The 26408-nt window shown below is 44.9% G+C and overlaps 1 protein-coding gene and 1 pseudogene across 8 annotated transcripts in view; one reads left to right on the top strand and one right to left on the bottom strand.

Annotated features, from left to right (window-relative positions):
• Nucleotides 1-26408, bottom strand: part of EEFSEC (eukaryotic elongation factor, selenocysteine-tRNA specific) — a 265603-nt gene that overhangs the window by 238345 nt on the left and 850 nt on the right. For 7 of the 8 annotated variants that reach the window (XM_077857602.1, XM_077857604.1, XM_077857606.1 and 4 more), the window contains exon 1: nt 9393-9750. The exons of the other annotated variant lie outside the window; for it this stretch is intronic. In XM_077857602.1, coding sequence (XP_077713728.1) covers nt 9393-9714 — 322 coding nt within the window. In that variant the 5' untranslated portion in view covers nt 9715-9750. Of the gene's footprint in view, nt 1-9392; nt 9751-26408 lie in introns of those variants that run through there. 8 annotated transcript variants of the gene reach the window in all.
• LOC144291154 (nascent polypeptide-associated complex subunit alpha pseudogene) lies at nt 16592-17470 on the top strand (annotated as a pseudogene).

Raw genomic sequence — 26408 nt, 5'->3', positions numbered from 1 at the left:
AATCCTCTCGATATATATTCATTTATTTAATTAAATTCAACTCAATTGTTTAACTCAAGTATTACTGAGTCAAGATAACCCATGGAATAAGAGAAAATATTTGCAAATCATCTATTAATAAGGGGGTGGCATCCAGAATACATAAAGGAATCAATAAAAACCAAATATAATTTTTTAAATGATCAAAGGATCTGAATACACAGTTGTCCAAAGAAGGTATACAAATGGCCAACAAGCAATGAAAAGATGTTCAACATCACTAGCCATCAGGGAAATGCAAATTAAAGCCACAATGAGATAGCACCTCACACCCACCATGATGGCTATAATCCAAAAGACAGACAATAACAAGGATTGGTAAGGATGGGGCAGCAGTTTAGTGCCGCCTGCAGCCCAGGGCATGATCCTGGAGACCCGGGATCAAGTCCCGCGTCGGGCTCTCTGCATGGAGCCTGTGTCTCTGCCTCTCTCTCTCTCTGTGTCTCTATGAATAAATAAATAAAATCTTAAAAAAAAAAAAAAAGAATTGGTAAGGATGTAGAGAAATTGGATCAGCGTATGCAACTGGTGGGAATGTAACATGGTACAGCTGCTATGGAAAAGAGTCTGGCAGCTCCTCAAAAAACAGAAAGTTACTCTATAACCCAATAATTCCATTCCTAAGTATATACCTAAGGGAATAAAAACACATGTCTACACAAAGACTTGTACACAAATGTTCAGAGCAAGTTTATCCATAATCGCCAAAAAGCAGAAACAATACAAACGTCCTTCAGCTGATAAACGGATTAAGAAGCAATATATCAATACACTGGAATACTATTCAGCCATAAAAAGAATGAAGTACAGCTCGGGGAGGCAGAAGGGAGAATTACTGTTTAATGGATATGGAGTTTCAGTTTTTTAAGATAAAGAGTTCTGAAGATGGATGCCACTGGACTATAACTTTAAAATGGTGAGACAGGGGATCCCTGGGTGGCTCAGTGGTTTGGCGCCTGCCTTTGGCCCAGGGCGCGATCCTGGAGTCCCGGGATCGAGTCCCACATCGGGCTCCAGGCATGGAGTCTGCTTCTCCCTCCTCCTATGTCTCTGCCTCTCTCTCTCCCTCTCTCTATGTCTATCATAAATAAATAAATTAAATAAATAAATAAATAAATAAATAAATAAATAAATAAATACATAAATAAATAAATAAATATTTAAAAATAAAATAAAATGGTGAGACAGTTGCAGTGGCTGACTGGCTCAGTCAGTTAAGCATCTGACTTGATTTTGGCTCAGGTTATGATCTCAGGGTGATGAGATCCAGCTGCAAATCAGGCTCCATGTTAAGTGTGGAGTCTGGTTGAGAGTCTCTCTCTCCCTCTGCCCCTCCTCACCCCTTCCTCTTTCTCTCTCCCTCTACCTCTTTAAAAAATGGTTAGATGGTAAGTTTTATATAATATTTTCCATAATTAACATTTTAAAATTTGTTTTCTAAAAAAAGAGTTAAGTATATATATTCCATGCTACAGCATGATGAACCCTGAAAGTATCACACTGATTAAAAGAAGATAGATGCAAAAGGCCACATATTGGATGATTCCATTTTTATGAAATGTCCAATAAAGGCAAATCTGTGGACATTAAGTAGATCAGTTGTTGCCTAGGTCTCGGGGAGGGGAGAATGGAGAGTGACTGCTAATGAGTCTGGGTTTTCTTCTGTAGCGATGGAAATATTCTCAACTCAGATTGTGGCAACGACTCTACACAACTCTGGGAATATACTGAAAACCACCGAAGTGTACATTTGAAATGGGTGCACTTTATGGTATGTGAATATCTCAATAAAAATGTTTATAAATACTACTGAATATCGACTATGTGCAAGGCCCTGGACTGGCCCTAGAGCTACTGGGACAATTCAGATGCTGTCTCTGTCCCTGAGAAGCCTCCAGGCCAATGGGAACACTAGAATAAGCAGAAGCCAGCCATTACAACAGAGCAGGAGAGACAGGAGGTGCCATCTGAGCCGGACCCTAACAGAGCTCATATCTGCTCCTCGCCCCACCCTAAGGCCATCTCAGAAATGCCAGGCTCCGCCTCATGAGGTCACAGGCCTCGGGATTAGTCGGAGCACCAGAGCTACGGACACTGTCACCCTGGGCACTGTCTCAAAGGCCTGCTGGTCAAAGGGAACAGACTCAAGCTCTAAGACAAGGGTGCCTCATCCCTAGGCTGTTAGAGGCTCCAGCCAACAAAAGAATGACTGAGCAGGGAATGTGTCTCAGGGCTTAATTTACGAGTTGTTTCCTGGGATGCCTGCCCAAATCTTGTTCCAACCTGGATGAAGTGATTTTGAAGAAAAACCCAGGAGACAGAGAAGATAGAAAACAAAAGAGATGCTAAGTAAAAAGTTTAAAAGCGATTAATTTTAAATGATTACAGCTTTACCAAAAGCTGTGCCTATGATTTCCTTCTGACTTTGATTATAACCTTCCAGCAAAATATTTGCCTCCAGAAGGCAAAGTCTTTGCATTATTTCTATTCCTAGCATGACTACAAAAATATTCTTTGATTTAACATTTGATATGTTTTGTTCTCAAGGGCAAGCCCCATGAGAAGAAAAATGTACCCCAACAGAATGAAATATGACTACCTGCTTCCATTTTTCTTTCCTGTTGGTTCCTGCTCAAATATTCTGCATTAATTTAAACTCAAGGCTGCGTCTCTGATGTTGTGCTACTTCCACACTGTCACCCAAACCAAAGCAAAGTCACCCGCTGTCTAGCGCCAGGAGAATGTGCTATAGACAAAGCTCAACTTGAGAGTCTCCTAGAGACAGCTAAAGGCACTCCCACTTGGAAGGAGATCAGGAGGGGTCAGAGAGTGATAAGGTAGCAGGCAAGACGGAAAAATTTGTGTTTGAACACAGGCACGGAGTGCAGCCAACTTCCTATTGGACAAAAAGAGGCTTTAAGCACATTAACACAAGAGACACCAGTACTGGCCCCAGCTTTACTTGATGGTACAGAGCATCCCAGAATTGGCACTGCAGAGGAGAATCTTCTGCTATGGTACGCATTTTTTTTTTTTTTTAAGATTTTTATTTACTCAAGAGAGACACAGAGAGAGGCAGAGACACAGGCAGAGGGAGAAGCAGGCTCTCCGCAAGGAGCCCAATGAAGTACTCGATCCTGGACCAGGATCACACCCTAAGAGGAAGGCAGATGCTCAACCGCTGAGCCACCCAGGCATGCTGGTACACTCCGTTTAACAAAGAAGAGAAAATAAAAGGCAGCTCTCCTTGAGTGAGCATGAAGGTGCAGGGAACCAAAGCCTGACAGATTCCAGGAGCTAAATAAGTTAAGGTTAAAGAAGTATTTCCACTTATATCAACTCCTTTAAGTATGTCTCAATATTTTAGGACACACATATATGAATACCATAATATAACAATGTATTGCTGCACAGATTCATAGAAAGACCAGAGGCAGAGAAAACCAAAATTGGGTTTTTTGTTTGGCTGGCTGGTTTTACATTAGAGTAATGCCCAAATTCCTTGCACAGCAGATCCCCTTAGTTGCCTCTGCTTATACGGCTACCACGAAGCTTTCTGGGCATTGTGTAGATGCTCAATGGGAAAACACACATTTCACTCACATGCCTTGTTTCATGGGTCCAAAGAGAGTATCTCAGACAGACTGCAGAAAAACTGCAGGGCACACTCCTCAATAAACAAGCCAAAGGGACAAGCACTTTCTCCACACTGGCGCCAAGAGCACAGAAAGTTGGAAAAACAGAGAAGGTAAAGTAGCCTAAGTTTTACAAAGAATGTTTTCTCCCAGACAGCAGGGACAAAGATCCCAGAGGCTGCTGTTTTCCCTCCAAAGAGAGTAACCAAGTCAGACTTACAAGGCTTTGGCAGCTCTCATCAGCTCCAGCCAGGGAGGACCCAGAGAGAGTCCAAGCCATGCTGGAAGCACCACTTAAGTGGTGGGCAGAGGAGGCAAGGGATCAGGGCGACAAGTCATAGCAGAAGAGCTGCTATTCATTAACAACTGGAACAAAAGACCAGGAGACAATACACTGTTAATCCTAGCAGCCACAAGAGGACTATAAATTGCCAAGCCAAGATACCAGCATTTTTCAGCTCTCCTCTTTCCTGCCAGAGTTAGATTGAGGATGGGTCCAAGTCCCTCACCCCCACCCAAGTCTTTAAAACATACATTACTGAATCTTTTTGAAGTTCTAACCCTTAAAGATTTATACTCTAAAATGGATTAGAGAAAAATATTGCCCTGAAACACTACTATAGGGGGCTGGAGTGGACGGATACACTTTTTCATTCCCATTGAGAATGCCAGAATAGGAGCTGTGTGGTCAGATCAATACAGGTTCAAACCTAGCCCTCACACTTACAAACTGTGCTGTGCTCCCTGACTGACCTCTCTGAGCCTTTTTTTGTCCATAAAATGGGAATATCACCTCATACCTCACAAGACTGCTTTGAGTGTTAAAGGGGGAAAAAAAAAAAGCATAAGGGCAGTATTAAATAAAAGCTAAGTACTACTGCCACTATTAACCTCCCCCACCCCATCCAGTGCCACAGGAGTTTTACCTATGGCCACATGGATCAAGGATATAAAGCCCAATTTTCTCTATGTTAAGAAGGATTCTTTTGGGTAGTGAAAATACTTGGTGGGGGGGGGGGTAGCAATAGAATTAAAACTGTCTGAACTGGCTTTAATATAAGATATATTAAACTTCAAAAAAAAAGATATATTAAACTTCAGAGATATCATCATGGAACTCAGACAATCATTCTAATTTTCTTCTACTGGGGATAATGTATTCAGCAAGAGGTCTAAATTATTCACAGCAAGCCAGGAACTCTAACAAGAGCCCAACCCTCCAGCAATCCCAGGTATAGGTGTATTGCCTGCTGCCAGTACAAGTCCCTGTTCGGCAATCTTGCATCGTCCTAAAGCTTGGGCCTGATCTTGTCACAACCCTGTTTAATAGCCTTCCAAGGCTCTTAAGAGAAATCTACACAAAGGGCCTAACCTAAGTTCAACACTTACCACTCTATAGGATCTGGCCCACCAACCCTTCCTTCTACCTTCATCTTTGTCACACCACCCCACACACCAAGCTGATTTCCAGCCACAACTAAATGCTAGCTGTTACCTCTGACTCTAAACAGACAAAAATGCAGATTTAAGCCACAGTGCCCTGCCCAGGCAATTCAATTCCTCTACTAGGAAAGCTCTTCTTTCCCCCATGTACCCTATACCCCACCTCCCAGCAAAGTGAGTTATTCCTGCTTTTGTCCTGTATGCAAAAAAGCTCTGATAGGTCACTCTACGCATCAGACAGTGCCCTCTCCCTAGCTCTGCTGTTAGCTCCTAGAGGGAGGGAAAATAATCAACATGCATAATGCACCTACTCTAGGCCAGGCCCCACGCTGATTGCTTTCTATCCACTAACCCAGGAAGAAAATTCTCTGCTCACTATTACCAGCCAGCCCAGGAAGTAGTACACAGCTTCATCCATTCAAACTTACTGAATGCCTACCACACACTTGGCTCTGGCCCAAACCCTGAGAATACACTGGTAAATAAGACACAAATGATTCCTACTCTGGTCTCGTAGAAGGACAGAGACAATCAACCAGCAAACACATAGAGTATCAGATAGTGAAAAGGGCTGTACAGAAGTAAAACAGGGACATGAGAAATTACATGGGGGAGAGAGCTGAGGATACTTTAGCTAGACAGCTCAGAGGAGCCCTCTTTGAAGGAACACTCAAGCTGAGATATAAATGAGGAGCCAGATGTATCAAAAAGAGGGAACAGTAGATGCAAAGACTAGCCCATCCAATAAGCAGAAATGAGGCCAGTGAGACTGAAGGTCAGGAGCAAGGGAGGAGGCTCAGAGGAAGACGGAAGCCAGACCATGGGTTCTGCAGCCCACAAAGAGAGTGGATTTTTTTTTTAAGATTTTATTTATTTATTCATGAGACAGACAGACAGACAGACAGACACACAGGCAGAGACAGAAGCAGGCTCCATGCAGGGAGCCTGACATGGGACTCGATCCCAGGTCTGCAGGATCAAACCCTGGGCTGAAGGCGACGCTAAGCCGCTGAGCCACCCGGGCTGCCCAAAGAGGCTGGATTGTACTCTAAGCACAAAGAGAAGCCACTGGAAAGTGTTGAGGCTGAGGGCCAACGTGACCCGACGAATCATGACCTGACGAATCCTGTAAAAGGAGTTCACTGCCTACTGTGTGGGAAATGGAGTAGCAGGGAGAGGAGGGCTAGCCATCAGGAGGGAAGAAGGTCCAGCACTGTAGGAGACCAGCAGAGGCAGGGATTTGGCCTCTGGAGCAATCTCAAGAAGGCAAAGATAGCTAGAGATTTATGACTCATGAGGATAATTAAAGATATTAACCAGATCCAGGTTAGGGGCAGCAGAGTTTGGCAGATACCAGCTCAGGGTACTTCTTTACTTTCCAAGCTTCAGCTTCTTTTTCTGAAAAATAGGGCTCACACTCCTGCCACTAGGGGTTGTTGCACAGATGCGAGTTCTTAGCAACTGGTGTGGGCCAGAGCAGGTACTCAAATGTGAGTGCCCTTCCCTCATCGTTCCTCATTTTTCTGAAAAGGGTGGGAATCTGATCTATGCAGGGAAGGAGAGTGGCAGCCCTTAGTCTCACCATTCCACTGTGTTCAGGTCACATTTTAATGCCTGTAAGAAAGTAAGGAAAGTCTTCTCACTCAGGAGGTGAGAGAAAAGTAAGCAGAACCACAATGTATGTACAAGAGGAGAAAAAAACTCCTCTTGTCTTCTAGAGTTTTACAGTCTAAACTAAGGACTTGCCAAATTCTTGGAGGCATTATATTTGGTTACATAGAATAAGGCTCGTGCCTGATATATTTTATCCTACAAAGAGTGTCTCTGTAGATGGATAGATTAGAAGGGGGCCAGGGGTAGTATAAAGTGACTCAGGGGGGATCCCTGGGTGGCGCAGCGGTTTGGCGCCTGCCTTTGGCCCAGGGCGCGATCCTGGAGACCCGGGATCGAATCCCACGTCAGGCTCCCAGTGCATGGAGCCTGCTTCTCCCTCTGCCTATGTCTCTGCCTTTCTCTCTGTGTGACTATCATAAATAAATAAAAAAAAATTAAAATTAAAAAAAAAATAAAGTGACTCAGGGAACATGGGAAAGAGCTCTAGCTTTGGGATCAGAGGGACCTGGGCTGTGCCACTTACCAGCAGCCTCCCTACATCCCAATTGCTTCAACTATTAAATAGTAATCACCATGTTCCTTGTAGGGTCTGCCTGGGATGTGGCAAGCATGTGAGAAAAGCAAAGTCAATGAAGAGCTGTGTGGTCACTATCTGCCAGTGTGTGTAAGGTCCAAAATTAGGTTCAAAGGTCATACAGTTGGTAAAGGAAAAACCTAGACCTCAAGCCCAGTTCTGACTCCAAAAGCATATCCTTTGTTACTTACCTACATTATTTACTAAAAAACAAAACACCTAAAAGTGCCTTCTTGTTTTACTTTAACCTATTGCTTCCATCTCCAACCTAGACTGGCTCAGAGTACATGTCTTAAATGTACTTGCATGTGACTAAACAGAATTCAGTTAAGGGGAGGGTTAGGAACAGGGAAAGGGCAGAGAGGATCACACATGCCCCTTAACATTCATCTGATGACTGAAACACGACTTGAGTGGAGGACTTTAGGCAGTGTGACCTTGGACAGGTCTCTTCTCTTTGAGCCTCTACTTCTACTGTAAAATGGGGAAATGACCTCAGACTGCCTGCAGCATGGAACAGCTAGGAGGTAACGAAGGTAAAAGTACTTAACACACTCATCACTACAGCTGGGACCTAGTATGCCCAGTGACCAATGAGGCCATCCGCCACCAAGCCAATAAAACCATCAGCCCAATATATATTCCTATAATGTGCTTGTAAGTGTACAGAATATCATATATTTGGAAGGAAAGAGAAGGTGATGGAAAACAGGGAAGTAACCAAATATTTGGGTCAGCAGTGAAGAGACTTTTTTAGCTATACACCCTTTTGTGTGAGGTGCTTCTCTTAGTTATCATTTTCCTCTAAAAACAAAGCAAGTTTTAAAGCTCTGTCCATAGATTTAACTGTGGTAAAATGCATCCAGAAAAGTAATCCATAAAGGTGTAATAGTGGCTTCCTCTGAAGAAACAGGAGTGGCAATTAGGGGATGTTGGCCTAATTTGGAACATTCCATTTCTTCACAAGCAGAATGTATTCATGTATTACCTGTATGATTAAAAATTAATTAAACGGTTTATCTTTGGAGGGCATTTTGGCTGTACCCATCATGACTGAAAATCCATGTGCTCTTTGCCCCACGCCAGTTTAGTTCTAGGAGCTCACCCTACATATATATTAGCACCCCCACCAGACTTGTTCTAGAAAATTCACTGAAGCATCCTTAGCAAAAACTGCAAACAACATAAATGTCCATCATCAAGAGTTAATTAAGAAGGGCACCTGGGCGGCTCGGCGATTGAGCATCTGCCTCTGGCTCACGTTGTGATCCTGGGGTTCTGGGACTGCAGGGAGCCTGCTTCTCCCTGTGCCTATGTCTCATGAATAAACAAATAAAATCTTTTTTTTTTTTTTTAAGTAAGTTAAGAAAACGTTGGTACAGCTGTACCATGGAGTTCTACATGACTCAAAAATAATATGGCCTTTGGGAGGCCTGGGTGGCTCAGTCCTAGGACTCTTGATTTCTGCTCAGGTCATGGTCTCAGGTCCTGAGGTGGAGCCCCCAGGGCTCTGCGCTGGGCGTGGAGCCTGCTTAGGACTCCGTCTCCCTCTGTCCCTGCAACCCCGCTCACCTCCTCTAAATAACTGGAATGTGTGTAGGGATATGGAGCCCTGGTGGCGACTACCATAGTGTATCGGGTGCACGTTACCATGCCATGAAGACGCGGAAGGGGGTTTACATACGCGCGAGCGTGCCTGTCTTCACGTGGGGTTTTTCTGACATGATACAAGGAACTGGGAACAGCTGGTGACTCTGGAAACGGGAACCAGGAGACCAAAGAAAGGATGAGTGAGACTTATGTTTTTTGGCACTTTTTACGTACGCCCTTTGGGTAGTCTTTGAGTTTTCTTTCTCGTCCGCGTAGCTCAACCTCACCTTGGAAACGAAAACAACTTTACGGCGGCGCCTTGCGCGCGGTTGCGCCGGTGCCCAGCGCTCCGCTCGCGGGCCGCCCTCCGACCCGGGGAGGGCCCCGTGCCCCGGGCCGAGCCCCCGCCGCCCCCCGACCCGGGGACCTCACGGCAGGGCGGGGGCCGTCCCCCGCCCGCGAGCCCGAGCCCGGCTCCCGCCCCGGCCCGCGCTCACCGCCAATGATGGTCCGGATGAGGGAGGCGTGCCCGGGGCAGTCGACCAGCGTGACCTGCAGCTGCGGCTCGCCGGGCTCGGGCTCGGGCTCGGCCCCGGACGCCGCCGGGGGCGCGGGCAGCGCCGGCCGCAGGCGCGCGGGCAGCGGCACCGAGAAGCACGAGAAGCCCAGGTCGAGCGTGATGCCGCGCTCGCGGCTCTGCGGCTGCTTGTCGAAGGCGGCGGTGGAGGCCGTGGTGCTCAGCGCCCGCGCCAGAGCCGTCTTGCCGCTGTCGATGTGGCCCAGCACGCCCACGTTCACGTTCACCCGCCGGCCAGCCATGCCGCCGCCGCCGCCCTCCGCTCCCGCCGCCGCCGCCGCCGCGGTCCGGCCGGTTAAGCCGCCCCCCCCGCAACCCGCGCGCCCGGCACGCGCGTTCCGGCGCCGAAGCTTCCGCCCTCTGGGCGCCCGCGGGCGCTGCCGTTCACCGCGCCGGAGGAGCGTCCCCGGGGTCGGGACTGCACCAAGGTCGCTGTGCAGGGCGCTGCTCTCACGTGGCTCCTGCCACCCGGTGCCTCGAGGAGACCGGGGGGAGGGGACGAGATCCATGGGATCCATGCAACGAGCTCTTATCATGTGCCCCCTGGGTACCAGGCACTGCTTATTCCTGGCCCTGGGATACGGCGCTCTCCCGCCCTTATACTGTCCTGGGCTGGGGTGCGGGTCAGTTAATAAGCAGGTGAACGAATGTGTGAACCAGACCATTTCAGAGAGGGAGGGACCTTGCAGGAAAAATAAAAGCGGAGATTAAAAGGCCTAGAGTGCGTTCGGGCTCCCTGCTCAGCGGGGAGTCTGCTCCTCCCTCTCTCTCTCTGCCCTTCTCCCCAGGAAACAAAATCTTTAAAAATAAAAGGGCTAGAGCACCGGAGAAGGGAGGACAGCTAGTTTACAACGAATGGTCAGGTAAGGCCTCGGCCAGTTGCTGATTGGGCTGCGGCTGGAATGCGGAGCAGGAGCCAGCCCCAGCCGTGGGGGCGACTGGGAAAGACTGTTGGAGAAGGCCCGGAAGGATGTCACCTCTGACTCGGGAATTCTCGCCCTTCGAGTTTGTGGCCTGGCCTCAGGAGGGGCAGCAGAGCTCCAGATTGTATGTAAAGGGTTGTGTGTATTGTAGTGGAGAGAGAGTACATACGGTACATGTACATGTACAAGAATCTCCGAGATTCGGGAGATTCTTGAAGCATCTGGAGCCACTGAAAAGGTTGTCAACCACAGCCAACAACCAGGAGTCCCAAACAGCCGTCTTCACTGGCTGGACAGATGACTCAAGGAGAGAGATTGGCAGGGCTGAAGATGCCTGCCAGTGTGGACACTGGAGACCTGAAGAGCATCCTGCGAGGAGGAAGCCACTGCTCAGTTCCCAACAATTGATACCGGGCAGGAACGCTAGCCCAAAATTGCCCATCTATCCATTTTTCAAGAGAACAGAGTGTTTCTATATGAAATTTCTTTTTTTTTTTTAATGACTTTATTTATTTGACAGAGAGATAGAGTTAGAGAACGCAAGTTGAGGGAGGAGCAGAGAGAGAGAGAGAAGCAGGCTTCCCACGGAGCAGGGAGCTCCAAAGCGGGGCTCGATACCACGACCCTGGGACCATGACCTGAGCTGAAGGCAGATGTTCACTGACTGAGCCACCCAGGCATCCCTTATATGAAATTTCTGTATGAAATCCTGTACATGTCAGCAACCAGTTTAGCATTTAATTTAAACACTGAATTAGCCAAGGACAAAATCCACTCAATTCTGCCTGGCAGCCAGTTTGCCGTCTATGATGAGCCAGGCCATGTTCTGATGTGGTCACACGTGGCAATGACTGTTCCCTGACTCCTCCTGTGGTCCAGGCTCTGCACTAGCAACAGAGTCTCCGAGATAATCAGATAATGGTTTTTTCAGCCCCTCTTGCAGCACAGGGAAGAGGAGAGAGGAGGACACATGTTGGGGTAGCTAACACCAAGCAACTGCCGCTCGAGAAGACTCATGTGCAACATAGGATGAAGACTTAGGTGAGGGGTTTAGAGAAGGGCCAGATAGGACACTTCTGCTTTGTTGGGCACATGGCACTCACCTGTGGAAAAGTTACTGCTAGGTGCTTGCGCACAAAATACCCATACAGAAGAAAAGAAGTTGGGGCACCTGGTTGGCTCAGTCAGTTGGGCATCTGCCTTCAGCTCAGGTAATGATCTCCGGGTCCTGGGATCGAGCCCCACATTGGGCTTCCTGCTTAATGGGGAATCTACTTCTTCCCCTGCCTCTGCCTTTTGCCCTGCTCATGCTTGCTCTCTTTCTCTCTCTCTCTCTGTCTCAAATGAATTAATAAAATCTTTGAAAAAGAGAGCGAGAGAGAGAGAGAGAAAAGACACTGCATGGGATGGGATGCCTGGGTGGCTCAGCAGTTGAGCATCTGCCTTCAGCCCAGAACGTGATCCCAGAGTCCCAGGATCAAGTCCTACATTGGGCTCCCTGCATGGAGCCTGCTTCTCCCTGACTATGTCTCTGCCTCTCTCTCTCTGCCTCTCATGAATAAATAAATAAAATCTTAAAAAAAAAAAAAAAAGCTGCATGGTAAGCTTCCTCTGAAAATGTCTTTCCAAGTATGATTCTAGTCTGAACTATGGGTCTTGTCTGAACATGTGGCCTTCTAAAATGTCACAGGCAAAAGCTCTGGAGAGTTAGCTATAGGCTGTGATATTGTGATTTATAGTAAGAAATATTTATTTGGCCTTCCTCCTGCTCCAGGCACAGGGCTCCAAAAACCCTTGGAATTTCCTGTGATGACAGTGAGAAAGGTGTCTTGGGGGCTGGCTGCCATGGGAGTCAACCAAGTGATTGGAGTTGCAACTCTCAGTTCCACCCCCTGACCTCTGGAGGGGAGAAGAGAGGAGCTAGAGATTGAATCAATCACCAATGGCCAAAGATTGATTCACTGATGCTTGTGTCATGTAGCCTCCCTGAAAACTCAAAAGGACAGAGTTCAGAGAACTCCCACATTCAAGGAAAGTGGCCAGCTCAGATAAGGCATGGAAGCTCCATGTCCCTTCCCACATACCTTGACCCATCCTCTCTCTTCCATTTTGCTGTTCCTGAGTTACATCCTTTTGTAGTAAACTTGTAATCCAGTACGTTGTTTCTCTGAGTTCTGTGAGCTGCTATAGCAAATTCATTGAACCTGAGGAGTGGGTCATTGGAACTTCCAGTGTACAGCTAGCTGGTCCTCAGAAGCACAGGTGACAACCTGGACTTGCATTTGGCTTCTGTAGGAGTTGAGGGCAGTCTCATGTTAAGGATTGAACCCTTAACATGTAGAAGCTGAGGCTATCTCCAGGTAAATAGTGACAGAATTGAGTTGAATTGTAGGACACTGGGGGAGGAAGAACTTTTCCCTTCCTCCTTCCTAGGTTCTGTGCCTGACCTAATAATTAAATTGACATAAGACAGATTCACAGCTTAACTAAGCAAATTTAGTTTTGTACATATGAGAATGCATAAAAATATGAGATACAAAGAAGCAACCAAAGCAGGCAGTTGGTTTTTTTGTTTGTTTGTTTGTTTTGTTTTTGTTTTTGTTTTACCTTTTAGATAAAGAAATAATAAATCTGTGAAGAATTGACAAGAGAAATAAGTTTGGGCTTGGGGTAGCAAGCAAATTAGTGAATAAGTAAACAAGGTTTATTTATACAGAATCCTGGGCCTGAATTCCCTATCTGGTGATAAGGATGTTTTCTACCCAGGTACCCTTCACATGGAAAATTTATTTCCTGCTTTCAAGGAGATAAAAGAGGGTCACAATGTGCTTATTGCACTGGCTGTTTCTTAGGTAACTTTAATTCGAAATAATCCATATGCCAAAGTGACATGTTTGGGGGCAACCTGCCCTGAACCCCAACAACACTGTTAAAAGCAAGACAACTGGATCAAAATGGAGTCACTTAGGCAAAGCCCTATGTCAACAAACTGAGAATTAACTTAATTACAATTCTGGCTCTCCCAGAAATGGAATCTTCAACCAGTCAATCAGGAATCACCTGATCAGCACTAATAAGGTAATCTGCTTGACAGATTCTTATCCTTTAAAGGAAAGTAATCTTGCCATAACCAATCCACTTTTTTGCCTAGTATCACTTCCTCGTTCCTGTTCCCTTCTGCCAAATATGTCTTTCATACAGCTCCTCAGTACTTTTTTCTTTCTATCTGCTAGATAGGATGCTGCTTGCTTCTGATCAATTTTTGCTCAAACTCTTAAAATTGCTAATACACTTCAGTTTGTCTTTTAGCAACACCCACCTGGTGTTAGACAATTGCTTGGCTGAATGGGAAAACCCATGCACTGGAATTGGGGCCAGAAATGTAAAGGCGTGGGCGCCTGGGTGGCATGGGTGGTTAAACATCTGACTCTTGGTTTGATCCCAGAGAAAGGATCTGGTAATGCTGAGATTTGTGTTCAATGTTCAGGACCCATTCCTCAAGAGAGATTCTTTGAAAGTATTTCAGTTCCCAGCCCCTTGTTCTCTTGGGCACCAGGGAATGTGGTCTTTGTGAAAAGGTACGTTATAGTATTTCTTTACTATATTGTTTACAGCAGTAAAATATTATACATAACTGAAATATCCTTAAAATAGATGTTATGGTAAGTTCGCAATAACATCAAAATAACAAGTTACCAAGAAACAATAATTTGAAGGAAAGAGAGTGTGTAGTGGTCTAGATGAAATAAAACTGGCCATGAGTTGATCACTGTTGAAGTTGGGTAATGGGTCAGGGTGGGGAGAGGGTCCATTATATTTTTCTACTTTATTTTTAAAAAAATATTTATTTATTTTAGAAAGAGAGTGCACACAAGCAGGGGGAGAGGCAGGAGAGGAGAATCTCAAGCAGACTCTGATTCCCTGCTGAACAGGGCAGAGCCTGATGTGGGGCTTGATCTCACCACCCCGAGATCAGGACCCAAGCAGAAATCCAGAGTTGCCCACTTAACTGACAGAGCCATCCAGGTGCTCTTCTATTTACTTTCTGTATATGTTTGAAATTTTCCATAGTAAAAAAAAAAAAAAAAATTAAGATTTTATTTATTTATTCATGAGAGACACACAGAGAGAGAGGCAGAGACACAGGTAGAGGGAGAAGCAGGCTCCATGCAGGGAGCCTGACATGGGACTTGATCCTGGGTCTCCAGGATCAGGCCCTGGGCTGAAGGCAGCACTAAACCACTGAGCCACCCGGCTACCCCACAGAAAAAATTTAAATGGGGGGGGGGGGGCGCAGGGAAGAGATATGGTATCTCCATAGAGTAGAATATTGTATAGCCCTCAAAAATAACAAAGACAGGGATGCCTGGGTGGCTCAGCCGTTGAGCGTCTGCCTTCGGCTCACGGTGTGGTCCCAGGATCCGTGATCAAGTCCCACATCAGGCTCCCTGCATGGAGCCTGCTTCTTCCTCTGCCTGTGTCTCTGTATCTCTCATGAGTAAATAAATAAAATCTTTAAAAAAACAAAAAACAAAAAACAAAAAAACAAAGACAATGTACACCACTTGGGAACAACTTCTAAGATATGTTGGTAATTTTTAAAAAGCAAGGCGCACTTCCATATGTGTAACATGTTTACATGTATGAGAAAAGCACTCCCTCTCTATATTTGCTTGAACAGTGTGGAAGAGCCCTACAAGGGTTACTCACAAGTGTGTCCCAGAAGATGGACCCAGGAAGGCCCCATAGCTCAGTCCTCTTATTTCCTCTCTCTACAATCACTTCCTGGTAATCTCCCCTGAGTCATGGCTTTAGGAGCCATCAGCTCTCAAATGAACATCTCCTAACTGCAGCTTATATATGCAACTTGAATGCCTACCAGGTACCTCAAACTGAATGTAGGGAATGGAATGTCTTATCCTCCCCTCTCCTACCCCACCAGCAGCCCTATCTCAGTTAATGAGAACTACATCCTCCCAGTTGCTTGGGCAGCAAACCGCAGCTCAACCCATGAGTCCTCTCTCCCTTTCATACTCTCCGTCCAATTCATGAAAACATCCCGAAGTTTTGTGACTAGATTCCAACCACCTGTTAGCATTTGCCTAAAGCCATCATCTCTTACCTGGATTACTGCGACAGGAAAATCACTCTTTTTGGCATATAGTCGTATCAGCTTCAGCAAATGCACAGTCATGTAACCAACACTACAGTCAAAATACAGAACGGTTTGACTGCCCTCTAAGAAACCCCTTTGCGCTGCCCCTTTGTGATCAAACCCTCCCATAATTTCAAACCCTGGAAGCCACTGATCTGTGCTCCTATCCCTACAAGACTTAGTTTCCCAGAATATTATATAAATAGAAGCAGACTGTGGATAGTCTCTAAGCCTAGCTTCTTTCATTTAGTACAATGCATTTGAAATTCATCCATGTTTTTGCATGTAACCACATTGTGAGTTCCTTTTTATTACTGTGTAATATTCCCCTGAGTAGACGGACCATGATTTGTTTGCCCATTCATCTGCTGAAGGACAGGAAGCATTTAACTAGAAATGCATTGATACATTTGACTTTTAAATTATTTCAAAGTATTACTTAATAAATAAGTAAATATGTTTTTAAATGTAAAATAAGGGCACTGGGTGGCTCAGTGGTTGGGCATCTGCCTTTTGTGTGTGTGTGTGTGTGTGTGTGTGCATCTGCCTTTGGCTCAGGTCGTGATCCCCAGGTCCCAGGATCAAGTCTCGCAAGGTGGTCCCCATGGGGAGCCTGCTTCTCCCTCTGCCTATGTCTCTGCCATTCTCTCTCTCTCTCTCTGTGTGTCTCTCGTGAATAAATAAATGAAATATAAATAAATAAATAAATAAATAAATAAATAAATAAATAAATAAATGTAAAATAATGTTCTAAAGGTACCAGTGGAACTAAGATCCTTTTGTTTTTAGTCCTCAGTGGGAAAGTCATAAATACTTTCTCTCTGTTGCCTGTGGATAGACTTCTCACCCCACCCCATGCCCACCACTTGCTGCTCTGGCCATCATGAACCTGTGCAATCCTGCAAATGGATCCACTTTGCCCTACACTCACCCACCAGCTATGCCCTTTGCCTGGCACACTTTCTGGAAACTTCCTCTATATCATGCCCTGCACTAGTCACAGCTTTAGAAAGTAAATGACAGAAACCCTCCATGAGATTTTGGTTCCGCGTTCCCTACACACCCTTCGCAGAGTTTTTAAAGAATATTTGACTCTGGGTTGGGTAGCAGAATGGATGCCAGTCAATTCAGGCCTCCTTTTTATTCCCTTCAGAAATGCCTGGTGAAGCCACAGAAACCATCCCTGCTACAGAGCAGGAGTTGCCACAGCCTCAGGCTGAGACAAGGTCTGGAAAAGAATCTGACAGTGATGAATCAGAACCAGAGCTTGAGGAACAGGATTCCACACAAGCAACCACACAACAAGCCCAGCTGGCAGCAGTAGCTGAAATCAATGAAGAACCAGTCAGTAGAGCAAAACAGAGCCGGAGTGAAAAGAAGGCACGAAAGGCTATGTCCAAACTGGGTCTTCGACAGGTTACAGGGGTTACAAGAGTCACTATCCGGAAATCTAAGAATATCCTGTTTGTCATCACAAAACCAGATGTCTACAAGAGCCCAGCTTCAGATACCTACATAGTTTTTGGGGAAGCCAAGATTGAGGACTTATCTCAGCAAGCACAACTAGCAACTGCTGAGAAATTCAAAGTTCGAGGTGAAGCTGTCTCAAACATTCAAGAAAACACACAGACTCCAACTGTACAAGAGGAGAGTGAAGAAGAAGAGGTGTAGAGGTTAAGGACATAGAATTGGTCATGTCACAAGCAAATATGTCAAAAGCAAAGGCAGTCTGAGCCCTGGAAAACAACAGTAATGATATTGTAAATGCTATTATGGAATTAACAATGTAACCGTATGAAAATGAGGACTTTTTTGGTGTTTCAAAAGAATAACTGCAGCTTGGTTTGAAATTTGTACTGTTTCTATCATTAATAAAGTTATGGCTTCTTGTTGGATGAAAAAGAAAATAAAAGAAAGAAACCCTCCATGAAACTGACTGAAGAAAAAAAAAAAAAAAAAGGAAATTCACTGGCTTATTGTATAGTTAAAAGCACAGGCTTGGGCAGCCCTGGTGGCTCAGAGGGTTTAGCGCCACCTTCAGCCCAGGGCGTGATCCTGGGGCCCCAGGATCTAGTCCCATTAAAAAAAAAAAAAAAAAAAAGCACAGGCTCTTGTGGCTGTCTGCTTGTGCTTGTATCCTACCTCTCCCATCTGAAAGCTGTGTGTCTTGGGCAAGTTACAAAACCTCTTCATGCCTCTGTTCTTTCATTTGTGAAGGAAGGGGACACAATAGTTCCTAACTCATGGGGTTGCAAGAATTAAATGTAGTAGTATTTGTTTGGCATCTAGGACAAGGCTGGGTGTATAGTAAGTGCTGTATTAGTGTTTGTTAGGTTAGATAAATAAATGTGCCTAAAAGATCAAGAGGAAGCGCCCCTTTTCATGTTGGCTTCATCCAGGGGCTCAGATGATGACATAAAGCCACCGGCTTTGTTCCTCTCCCCTCTGGGTTGCTTCTACTTCCAAGCAGGCTCTCTCCTCATGGTGACAAAATAGCTGCCAGCACCTCCAAGCTTATGATCTCAGCAACTCCACATCCCCACACCAAGTCACCTTGTCTGATGAAGTCATGCATCAAGCAGAGATAGAAAATGCTCTGTCTCTCCAGGTGTAAGTTATTCGCTCACTCCAAGGGCCAGGAGGGAAGTGCAGGTGCTGTTGCCATCAAAATACAGATAACTTTATGCCTCAACCTTGTGAATTTTGTCTCTAACCTGACATCTATCCCACTGAATTGAGTTTGCTTTAGGCCAGGCTGGTGCTCCAAAGCTCTTCTCCCAATCTTAGTAGGCTGAGGACCCCTTACACATCTTTGATTGTCCAGGGCCTGACCTAGGCAAATGCTCCATAACTGTTTCTGGAGTGGACTCACCCCCAAATCTGTAGCCCACAAATACATCCTTCTCTGCTGCAGACTGCTGATCTCATACAGTTCCACAGGCTGGGCGCGGTCCTTGGGAAATGATTGACAGGAAACAGCCTGCAGAATTGTGATTATTTGGGATTTGTTCTTAATGTTAATGCAATCCTGGTTCCTTTCTGTTTCTTTAATGCCATTTTGTACAAAGGTAGTTCAAAGTTCTTTACAAGCAGCTAGTAATTAATTCAACTTCATTAAGGCCAATTAATCCAGGATTAATTATAAATTTGCCCAGAGGAAGTTATTATACTTTGCTCTTTGATTTAGGTTTTGGCTTCTGAAGATTCTTTTAGGAGTGAAATGGAAATTTCCCTTTTCTCTGAGTGTAACTACCTTGCCGGTGATTTTGTTAACCATGTACCTTCCTCAATATGTCTCATACTAACCTCAGATGAGGCTGTCACTCAGGCCACCAGCTGTGCTACATGGCATTCCCAGCACTAAACAGATCTGCTAATGCCATAGTAGCCACAGGGTGAAGAAGAGGGTGTTCTGGCAAGAGCTGGTCCCACATAGTATCAAATCATAGCCCTACCTCGTGCTGGCTATGTGACTCACCATGTCTTCTGCCTGCATATGGTCATAATAATGTTTTACAAGATCCTTATAGTCTATATTGGTCAGCATCCACTTCCTTTTTCTGAAAGGCTGCTTGATTCTCCTTGGAGGCATCACACCGCCTCTCATCCAGGTCACTATGGGGACTGACTCCCCTCTAGTTCCAGAGTGAGCCTGAGACTCAGGTCCAGTCCAACAGCCATAGCAACTGTTTGGGTAGTGAGCGTGTGATCCAGTAAGCACAATTGAAGGAGAACCTGAAATTGTTTCCAGGGAAAACAATGCAAAAGTGTGCTCTCTGACACTATAGAAATCAATCTGGGCTGATGGGATCCTGGGAGGGGAGCCTGGCCATGACAGAATAATGAGCTTCCAAAGATGCCCCCTCCTGGAATCTGTGAGTGTGTTACCCCACATGGTAAAAAGGGACTTTGTGGGTATGATTGATTTAAGGATCCTGAGATGGAAAGGTTATCCTGGATTGTCCTGTGGGCCTGATGAAATCACAAGGGTCCTTATCTAAGGAGGCAGGAGGGTCAGAATCAGAAAGATGACCTCAGGCAGAAGGCTCCACTGACCATAACTGTCTTTGAATATGGAAGATGGACTTGAGGCCCAGGAATGTGGGCAGCCCATAGAAGCTGGAAAAGCAGGGCTGTAGATTCTCCCCTAGATCCTCCAGAAAGGAATGAAGTCCTGCCAACACTTGATTTTAGCCCACTGAGACCCATTTTGGGCACTGACCTCCAGAACTGTAAGAGAATAAATGTTGCTTTAAGCCACAAAGTTTGTGCCAATTCGTTACCACAGCAATAGGAAATGAATAAGAGCATTTAAATTGAAGTACTGAGTCTATTTTCAAATGTATTACATAAATGAATATGTCCTTATTCCCTCCCACCTGATCAAAGGTATAGGGGGCTTTTGCCAGGCCTGCTCTACGTCTTAGACCTGAGGATCACTAAGACTTACACTATAAACAACCTCAGTGCCTGTCTTCTGGTCAGACTTACTGCCTCCATCCAGGCTACCCTGACCTCTGAGCGCACTGCCACACCACATCACTAGGACAGAACCCTTGGAGCCCTCAGGAGCTGCAGGCTCTGGCTGCTTTCCTAGGCTGACACCAGGACTCAGCAGATGCCACCAGATTTCCCTGCTGCAGTGGGACTTGCCTGCTGAAATGGAAATACTGTTTCCCAACAGAGGAGGTTATGGTAGGAGACGTAAACTAGCCCTTGCTAGCCTGACCCTGATGTTTATCTCTGCTCTCCACAGCAGTTCTGTGGGTTCCCTGGGGTACTGTTTCAACTGAAAAAAGCATGATAAAATGACTCACTAAAGCGAGGACACACACAGAAAGAAGGCAAATATTAAGGGGAGGAGAAAGTCCATGTCTTCATATTCCAAGGCTCTGATACCACTTCCTGTGCCCTTTCTGATGCTGGAGCCCCCTGTGAAAGGTCTCATTTAATTTTCTTAGTAATCCTGCACGTGAGTGTTGTTACTGCTGTTTCACAGGACAGGGAAGTGGACCTGAAGAGAGACCTTGCTCAGAAAACATCAGCATTTGAATCTAGGCCATCTGTGCTGGAGTAGGAGGCTTCCATGCTGCCAGGAACTCGGGACCCTTCTGTTCTCGGACAGCTGTTCCATGTTCTGTTAATTTCCTTCAGCCCCAATGATGAGAAGCATCTTCATAGATTATGTCCCATTCAAGTACCACCTACCACTTATATGTTTCTTTAAGGTAACAGGCTTTTCAACTTAAATAAAAGTATTTTCCTATACATAGGAAAACCATCACCTGCAATAAATAGGCCTCAAAAACCTTGGTTTCAGAGTCCTTAGGGAGATTAGCAAGTGCCAGGAAGGTGTTAAAGTGACACCCTGCCCCCTAAGACTTTATTGAAAGAGAATTAGAAAGACAATAATGCTCTTACTATAAAAATCAATATTATTTAATTTTATGTCTTTGTACCACCTTTAAGTTGCTAGCAAAATTATTTCTGCTCTGTCCACAGAAATCAGCCTGGGGCTGAAATAACAAGCATGCCAAATATGTTGCCAATAATCGGAGAGGTGTATAATTCCAAATGCTGGTGAGGATGTGGAAACACAAGATCAGTTAGTAAGCCAATCAGTTTTTAAAAAGTGATTCCTTCACCTGGGTATTTCTTTGACTTATTTGATTTTGATTGGCTGGGATCTTGGGACCATGGCTGTGAACTGCACTCCACACATTGGGAATTGTACTGTTTATAATAAGCATGATAGTCTCCTTGGTGTGCCATATTCTCTCAAAAGTGTTAAGTACACATTCCCAGCCACTGGGACCAAGCAAATGAATCTCCCTACTAGAATGTCAGAAAAGGGACAGAGAGAACAACTGACTTAAAGAATGTTAACCTGACATTTTGCCCTGTGAATACCATACAGGTTCAGCAAAAAAACAGGATTATAGAGCAGTAGCTGGGAATAGGGCTAATGCTTTACTTTTCTTTCTTTCTTTCTTTCTTTCTTTCTTTCTTTCTTTCTTTCTTTCTTTCTTTCTTTCTTTTTTTTTTAGATTTCATTTATGTATTTGAGAAAGGGGGGGGCGGAGAGAACAGCAGAGGTAGACTCCCCACTGAACAGGGAGCCAATGCACAGGGCTCGATCCCAGGACCCTGAGATCATGACCTGAGCTGATGACAGATGCTTAGTCCACTGAGCCACCCAGGTGCCCCTACATTGTGATTACATCCTTTGGTTATGCTGAACATCTGATCAAAAGGGGGGAATTGTTAAAAACATAACAATAAGACCCCAGTGGACTCACTTATTCTAAGCCCCACATCACCAAACCAAGCCTTTTTTTTTTTTTTTAAGATTTTATTTATTTATTCATGAGAGACACAGAGAGAGAGGTAGAGACATAGGCAGAGGGAGAAGCAGGCTCCCTGTGGGGAGCCCGATGTCGGACTCGATCCCAGGATCCTGGGATCATGACCTAAGCCAAAGGCAGACACTCAACCACTGAGCCACCCAGGCATCCCCACCAAACCAAGACTTAATTAATGTTGGTTCTTTAAGAAATAGGATCTTAAATCCGTTATCAGGAATCACCTGATTGGCAGTGCTAGGTAATCTGCCTGATAGACCCTGCATCCCCTAAATAAAGTAACTTTGCAATAACCAACCCAATTCTTTTGGTCTACTGGAACTTACTTATTCCTGCTCTCTTCTATCTATAAAAGTCTTTCATTTTGTGAGGCTCCTCGCCTATCCTTTCTGCTAATTGGATGCTGCCCAGTTCATGAATTGTTGAATCCAGCCAAAACATCTTTAAAATTTATTCAGTTAAATTTTACTTTTTTTAACATTGCAAAGATATCAAAGGATATGATATCCTCCATACTACCCGATGAAGAGAGATATATAGGGCAAGGTATGGGGAAAGAGTCTGAAGCTCCCATGCTCTCTCTAACCACATTACTCTCCTCAAATCTCCATGTGTTCCTTAACCTCTCTGAACCCTGTCTTTTTGGGTTTCTATGGAGGCTTCATTAATAGGCATGATTGATGAAGTCATTAGCCATTGGCTACTAATCCAATCTCCAGCCCCTCTAATCTCCCTGGAGGCCAGGGAGGAGGGACTGCAAGTGCCAACCCTTTAATCACTTGTTTGGTTCTCTTGGTAACCAGTCCCCATCCTAAGGTGCCGTCCAAAGTCCCCGTATTAACGTAATAGACCTTTAGCTCTCTCATGCCTTAGGAAATACCAAGGGCTTTACGAGTTTGATGCCAGAAACAGCGCAAAGACCTATTAAAAAACAAAACTCATGATGATCTAATTGATTTCATTTGATGATTCATGAATTGCGCAGCATCTCATCTTGGCAGATAGAAGGAACCTCCAGGGAGTTGTACGAAATGGAGGGCTTTTATAGGAAGAAAAAGGAAGTTTCTAGCAAAGAGTGGATTGTTTTAGTCTGGTCTCCTTCTTTTGGTAATCTGTCCCCAAAGGAAGGCAGACTACCTCCCTAGTGCTGACCAGATAATTCCAGACTGACTGGTTAAAGTCATATTTCTGGAAGGGGTTGAAACTGCAATTAGGTTAGGTATTAGTCTTGGTTTGCTGCCACGAGACTCAGCACAAGTGACTCCATTTTGAATCTGTTGTTTCTTTTTTAACAGACCAAATATGTATTTTTATTATGAATCACAGTATCACAGCTCCTGTGAACAATACTGCTATGAACATTGGTCTACAGCTATCTTCTGAATTCCTTTTTCCAGTTCTTTGGAGTATATGTCTAGGAATGGAATTACTTGGTCATATGATAAATTTGTGTTTGACTTTTTGAGGAGCAACAAACTGTTTTCCACAGCAGCTGCATTTTTTACACTTCCATCCACAATGCACAGGGTTTCAAATCTCCACATCCTTGCCAATACTTATTTTGTTTCTTTCTTTTCCTTCCCTTCTTTCCTTTCTTCCTTCCTCCCCTCCCTCCTCCTCCTCCTCCCCTCTCCCCCTTCTCCTTTTTCTTCTTCTTCTCCTTCTTCTATTTTTAAAAAAGATTTTTATTTATTTGACAGAGAGAGAGAGAGAGAGAGAGAGAACACAAGCCAGGGAAGTTGCCGGCAGAGGGAGAGGGAGAAGAAGGCTCCTCTTGGAGCAGGAAGCCCGATGTGGGGTTCAATCTGGAACTGAGCCAAAGGCAGTCGCTTAACTGAGCCACCGAAGCACCTCACTCCTCTTCCTTCTTCCTTATAGCCACCCTAATGGGTGTGAAGTAGTATTTCAGTGCTGTTTTGATTTGTATTTTCCTGATGACCAACGATGTTGAGCATCTTTTCATGTGCTTATTGGCCATCTGTATATCTTCTTTGGAGACATGTCTATCAAGTATTTTGCTCATGTTTTAATGGGTTGCTCATTTTTTTGTGTTGAGATGTAGGAGCTTTTTATATTTCCTAGATATTAAACTCTCTCCCAATATACGATTTGTAAATATTTTCTCCCATTTTATGGGTTATTGTTTCACTTTGTTGAGAGATAGAATCCTTGATGCCCAAAAGTTTTAAATTCTTATCAAGTCCAACTTCTCTAATTTTTCATTAGTTGTGTATGCCTTTAGTGCCAAATTTAAGAAAGCATTGCCAAATCTGGGGCGCCTGGATGCACAATCAGTTGAGCATCCAATTCTTGGCTTCAGCTCAGGTCATGATCTCAGGGTCGTGAAATCAAACCCCAAGTCAGGCTCTGCACTCAGTGTAGAGTCTGCTTAGCGTTTCTCTCTCCCTCTGCCCCTCCCCCTGCTTTCTCTCTATGTATAAAATAAATAAATAATTCTAATAATAAAAAAGAGAAACTATTGCCAGATTCAAGTTTATGAAGATTTACCCTTATGTTTTCTTCTAAGAGTTTTTTTTTTATTTTTTTAAGATTTTATTTACTTATTTACGAGAGGCACAGAGAGAAGGCAGAGACATAGGCAGAGAGAGAAGCAAGCTCCATGGAGGGAGCCCGATGTGGGACTCGATCCCAGGATTTCAGGATCATGCCCTGGGCTGAAGACAGATGCCCAACCGCTGAGCCACCCAGGCATCCCTAAGAGTTTTTTTTTTATTATTATTATTACAGTTTTATTTATTAATTTGAAAGACAGCGAGTGCTCAAGTAGGGGAAGGGAGTGGGAAGGGACAGAGGGAGAGGAAGAAGCAGGCTCCCCACTGAGCAGGGAGCCTGACATGGGACTTGATTCCAAGACCTGGGAGGATCATGACCTGAGCCACAGGCAGACACTTAGCTGACTGAGACACCCAGGTGCCCCTCTTCTAAGAGATTTCTAGGTTAAGTTCCCCAGTGGAAATTTTTGATCCATTTTGAGTTAACTTTTGTATATTGTATAAGATATGGAACCAACTTCTTTCTTTTGCACATGAATATCCAGTTTTCTCAGCACAATTTGTAGAAGAGACTGCTCCTTCCCATTGGCCCATTGAATGGTCTTGGCACCCCTGATCACATAAATGAGGCTTCATTGCTAGGCTCTTTATTCTGCCTACATGAGGCAGTGGTGAAGGCAGAGGTAGGCTTGACCTGGGCTTGTGAGTTCAAAGGTCAGGTGTGAAAGAAGCCAAAGCAAAGAAGCAGCAGAAGGGGTTGAGAAACAAGTGGCTGAAATGACCAAGCTTGGACTGGAGAAACATGGAGTCACGGAACTGGAGATGAAAGAGCAAGGGTCATAGGAGTGAGAGAATGAGAGAGATAGCAGGTCGGGGAGTGTTGCACAGCACACTGCTGGAATGTGGCAGTCCACACAATTACTTGTATATATATCATTACATTGGTAAGGATTTTTAGTACCCATGGATAGAAACCTAACTTACACTATTTTAAGCCACAATATCAGTGCCATTTACAATGCAAGTAGGGCCAGGCTGTATCTGTGAATGTAAAGGATTTCATTAGAAATGTCTGCCATGGGCAGCCCCGGTGGCTCAGCGGTTTAGCCGCCTGCAGCCTGGGGTGTGATCCTGGAGATCCAGGATTGAGTCCCACATCGAGCTCCTTGCATGGAGCCTGCTTCTCCCTCTGCCTGTGTCTCTGTCTCTGTCTCTGTCTCTGTCTCTCTCTCTCTCTCTCTCTGTGTCTCTCATGAATAAATAAATAAAATCTTAAAAAAAAAAAAAAAAAAGAAATGTCTGCCAGCTTTCTTTTCCTTTGTGTCGGCTTCACTCCTAGGCAGAGTCTTCTTATGACCTGACAAGGATGACCTGGAAACCCATGACTCAAGTCTTTTTCTTGGCATTTCCAAAAAAAGTACCAGGACACAGTGTCATTGGTCTGTCTGCTTACATTTCTGAACCAATCATCATTTTTTGGGGGAGGGGGGTGGGCATGGGATACTTTGATAGGCCAGGTCAGGCCCATGTCCATTCCTGAAACAAAGTTATGGGTTAGGGTCAACCCATCCAATCCACTCAGACTCAAAGTCAGGGAACAGTGGTTCTCTAAAGAAAATTAAACTGCTGGTAGCTAGAAGCAGCAGGATGGATGCTGGGTAGCCAAAATATGGCCACTACTGTGGGCCTCACCTACCCTTTACTCACCTTGTGTTTCTTGACACCAGCCTCCTGCATAGTTTTCTATTGAAATTAAAGGAACTGTCCGGCTCTGCAACCACACCTGTCTTTCTCCACTGGATGTGGGGTCTAGGCTCTGTCAGGCATTTGCTCAATTTCTGATCTTGGACAAACTCCGTCCTCTCTGAGGGCCTCAAAATCCTTATTCCCCAGCCTTCACCCCCCATTTCCTCTGGAAGGAAATCGTTTTTGTGCCAAAGTCTGGGGCTTAAAATACTAAATGTAAAAAAGGTCTTCTCTCCT

This window comes from Canis aureus, chromosome 19 (genome assembly GCF_053574225.1).
Source record: "Canis aureus isolate CA01 chromosome 19, VMU_Caureus_v.1.0, whole genome shotgun sequence".
NCBI lineage: Eukaryota > Metazoa > Chordata > Mammalia > Carnivora > Canidae > Canis > Canis aureus.
The sequence above is the reverse complement of the archived record's forward strand: the minus strand, read 5'-3'. Positions and strand labels throughout refer to the sequence as shown.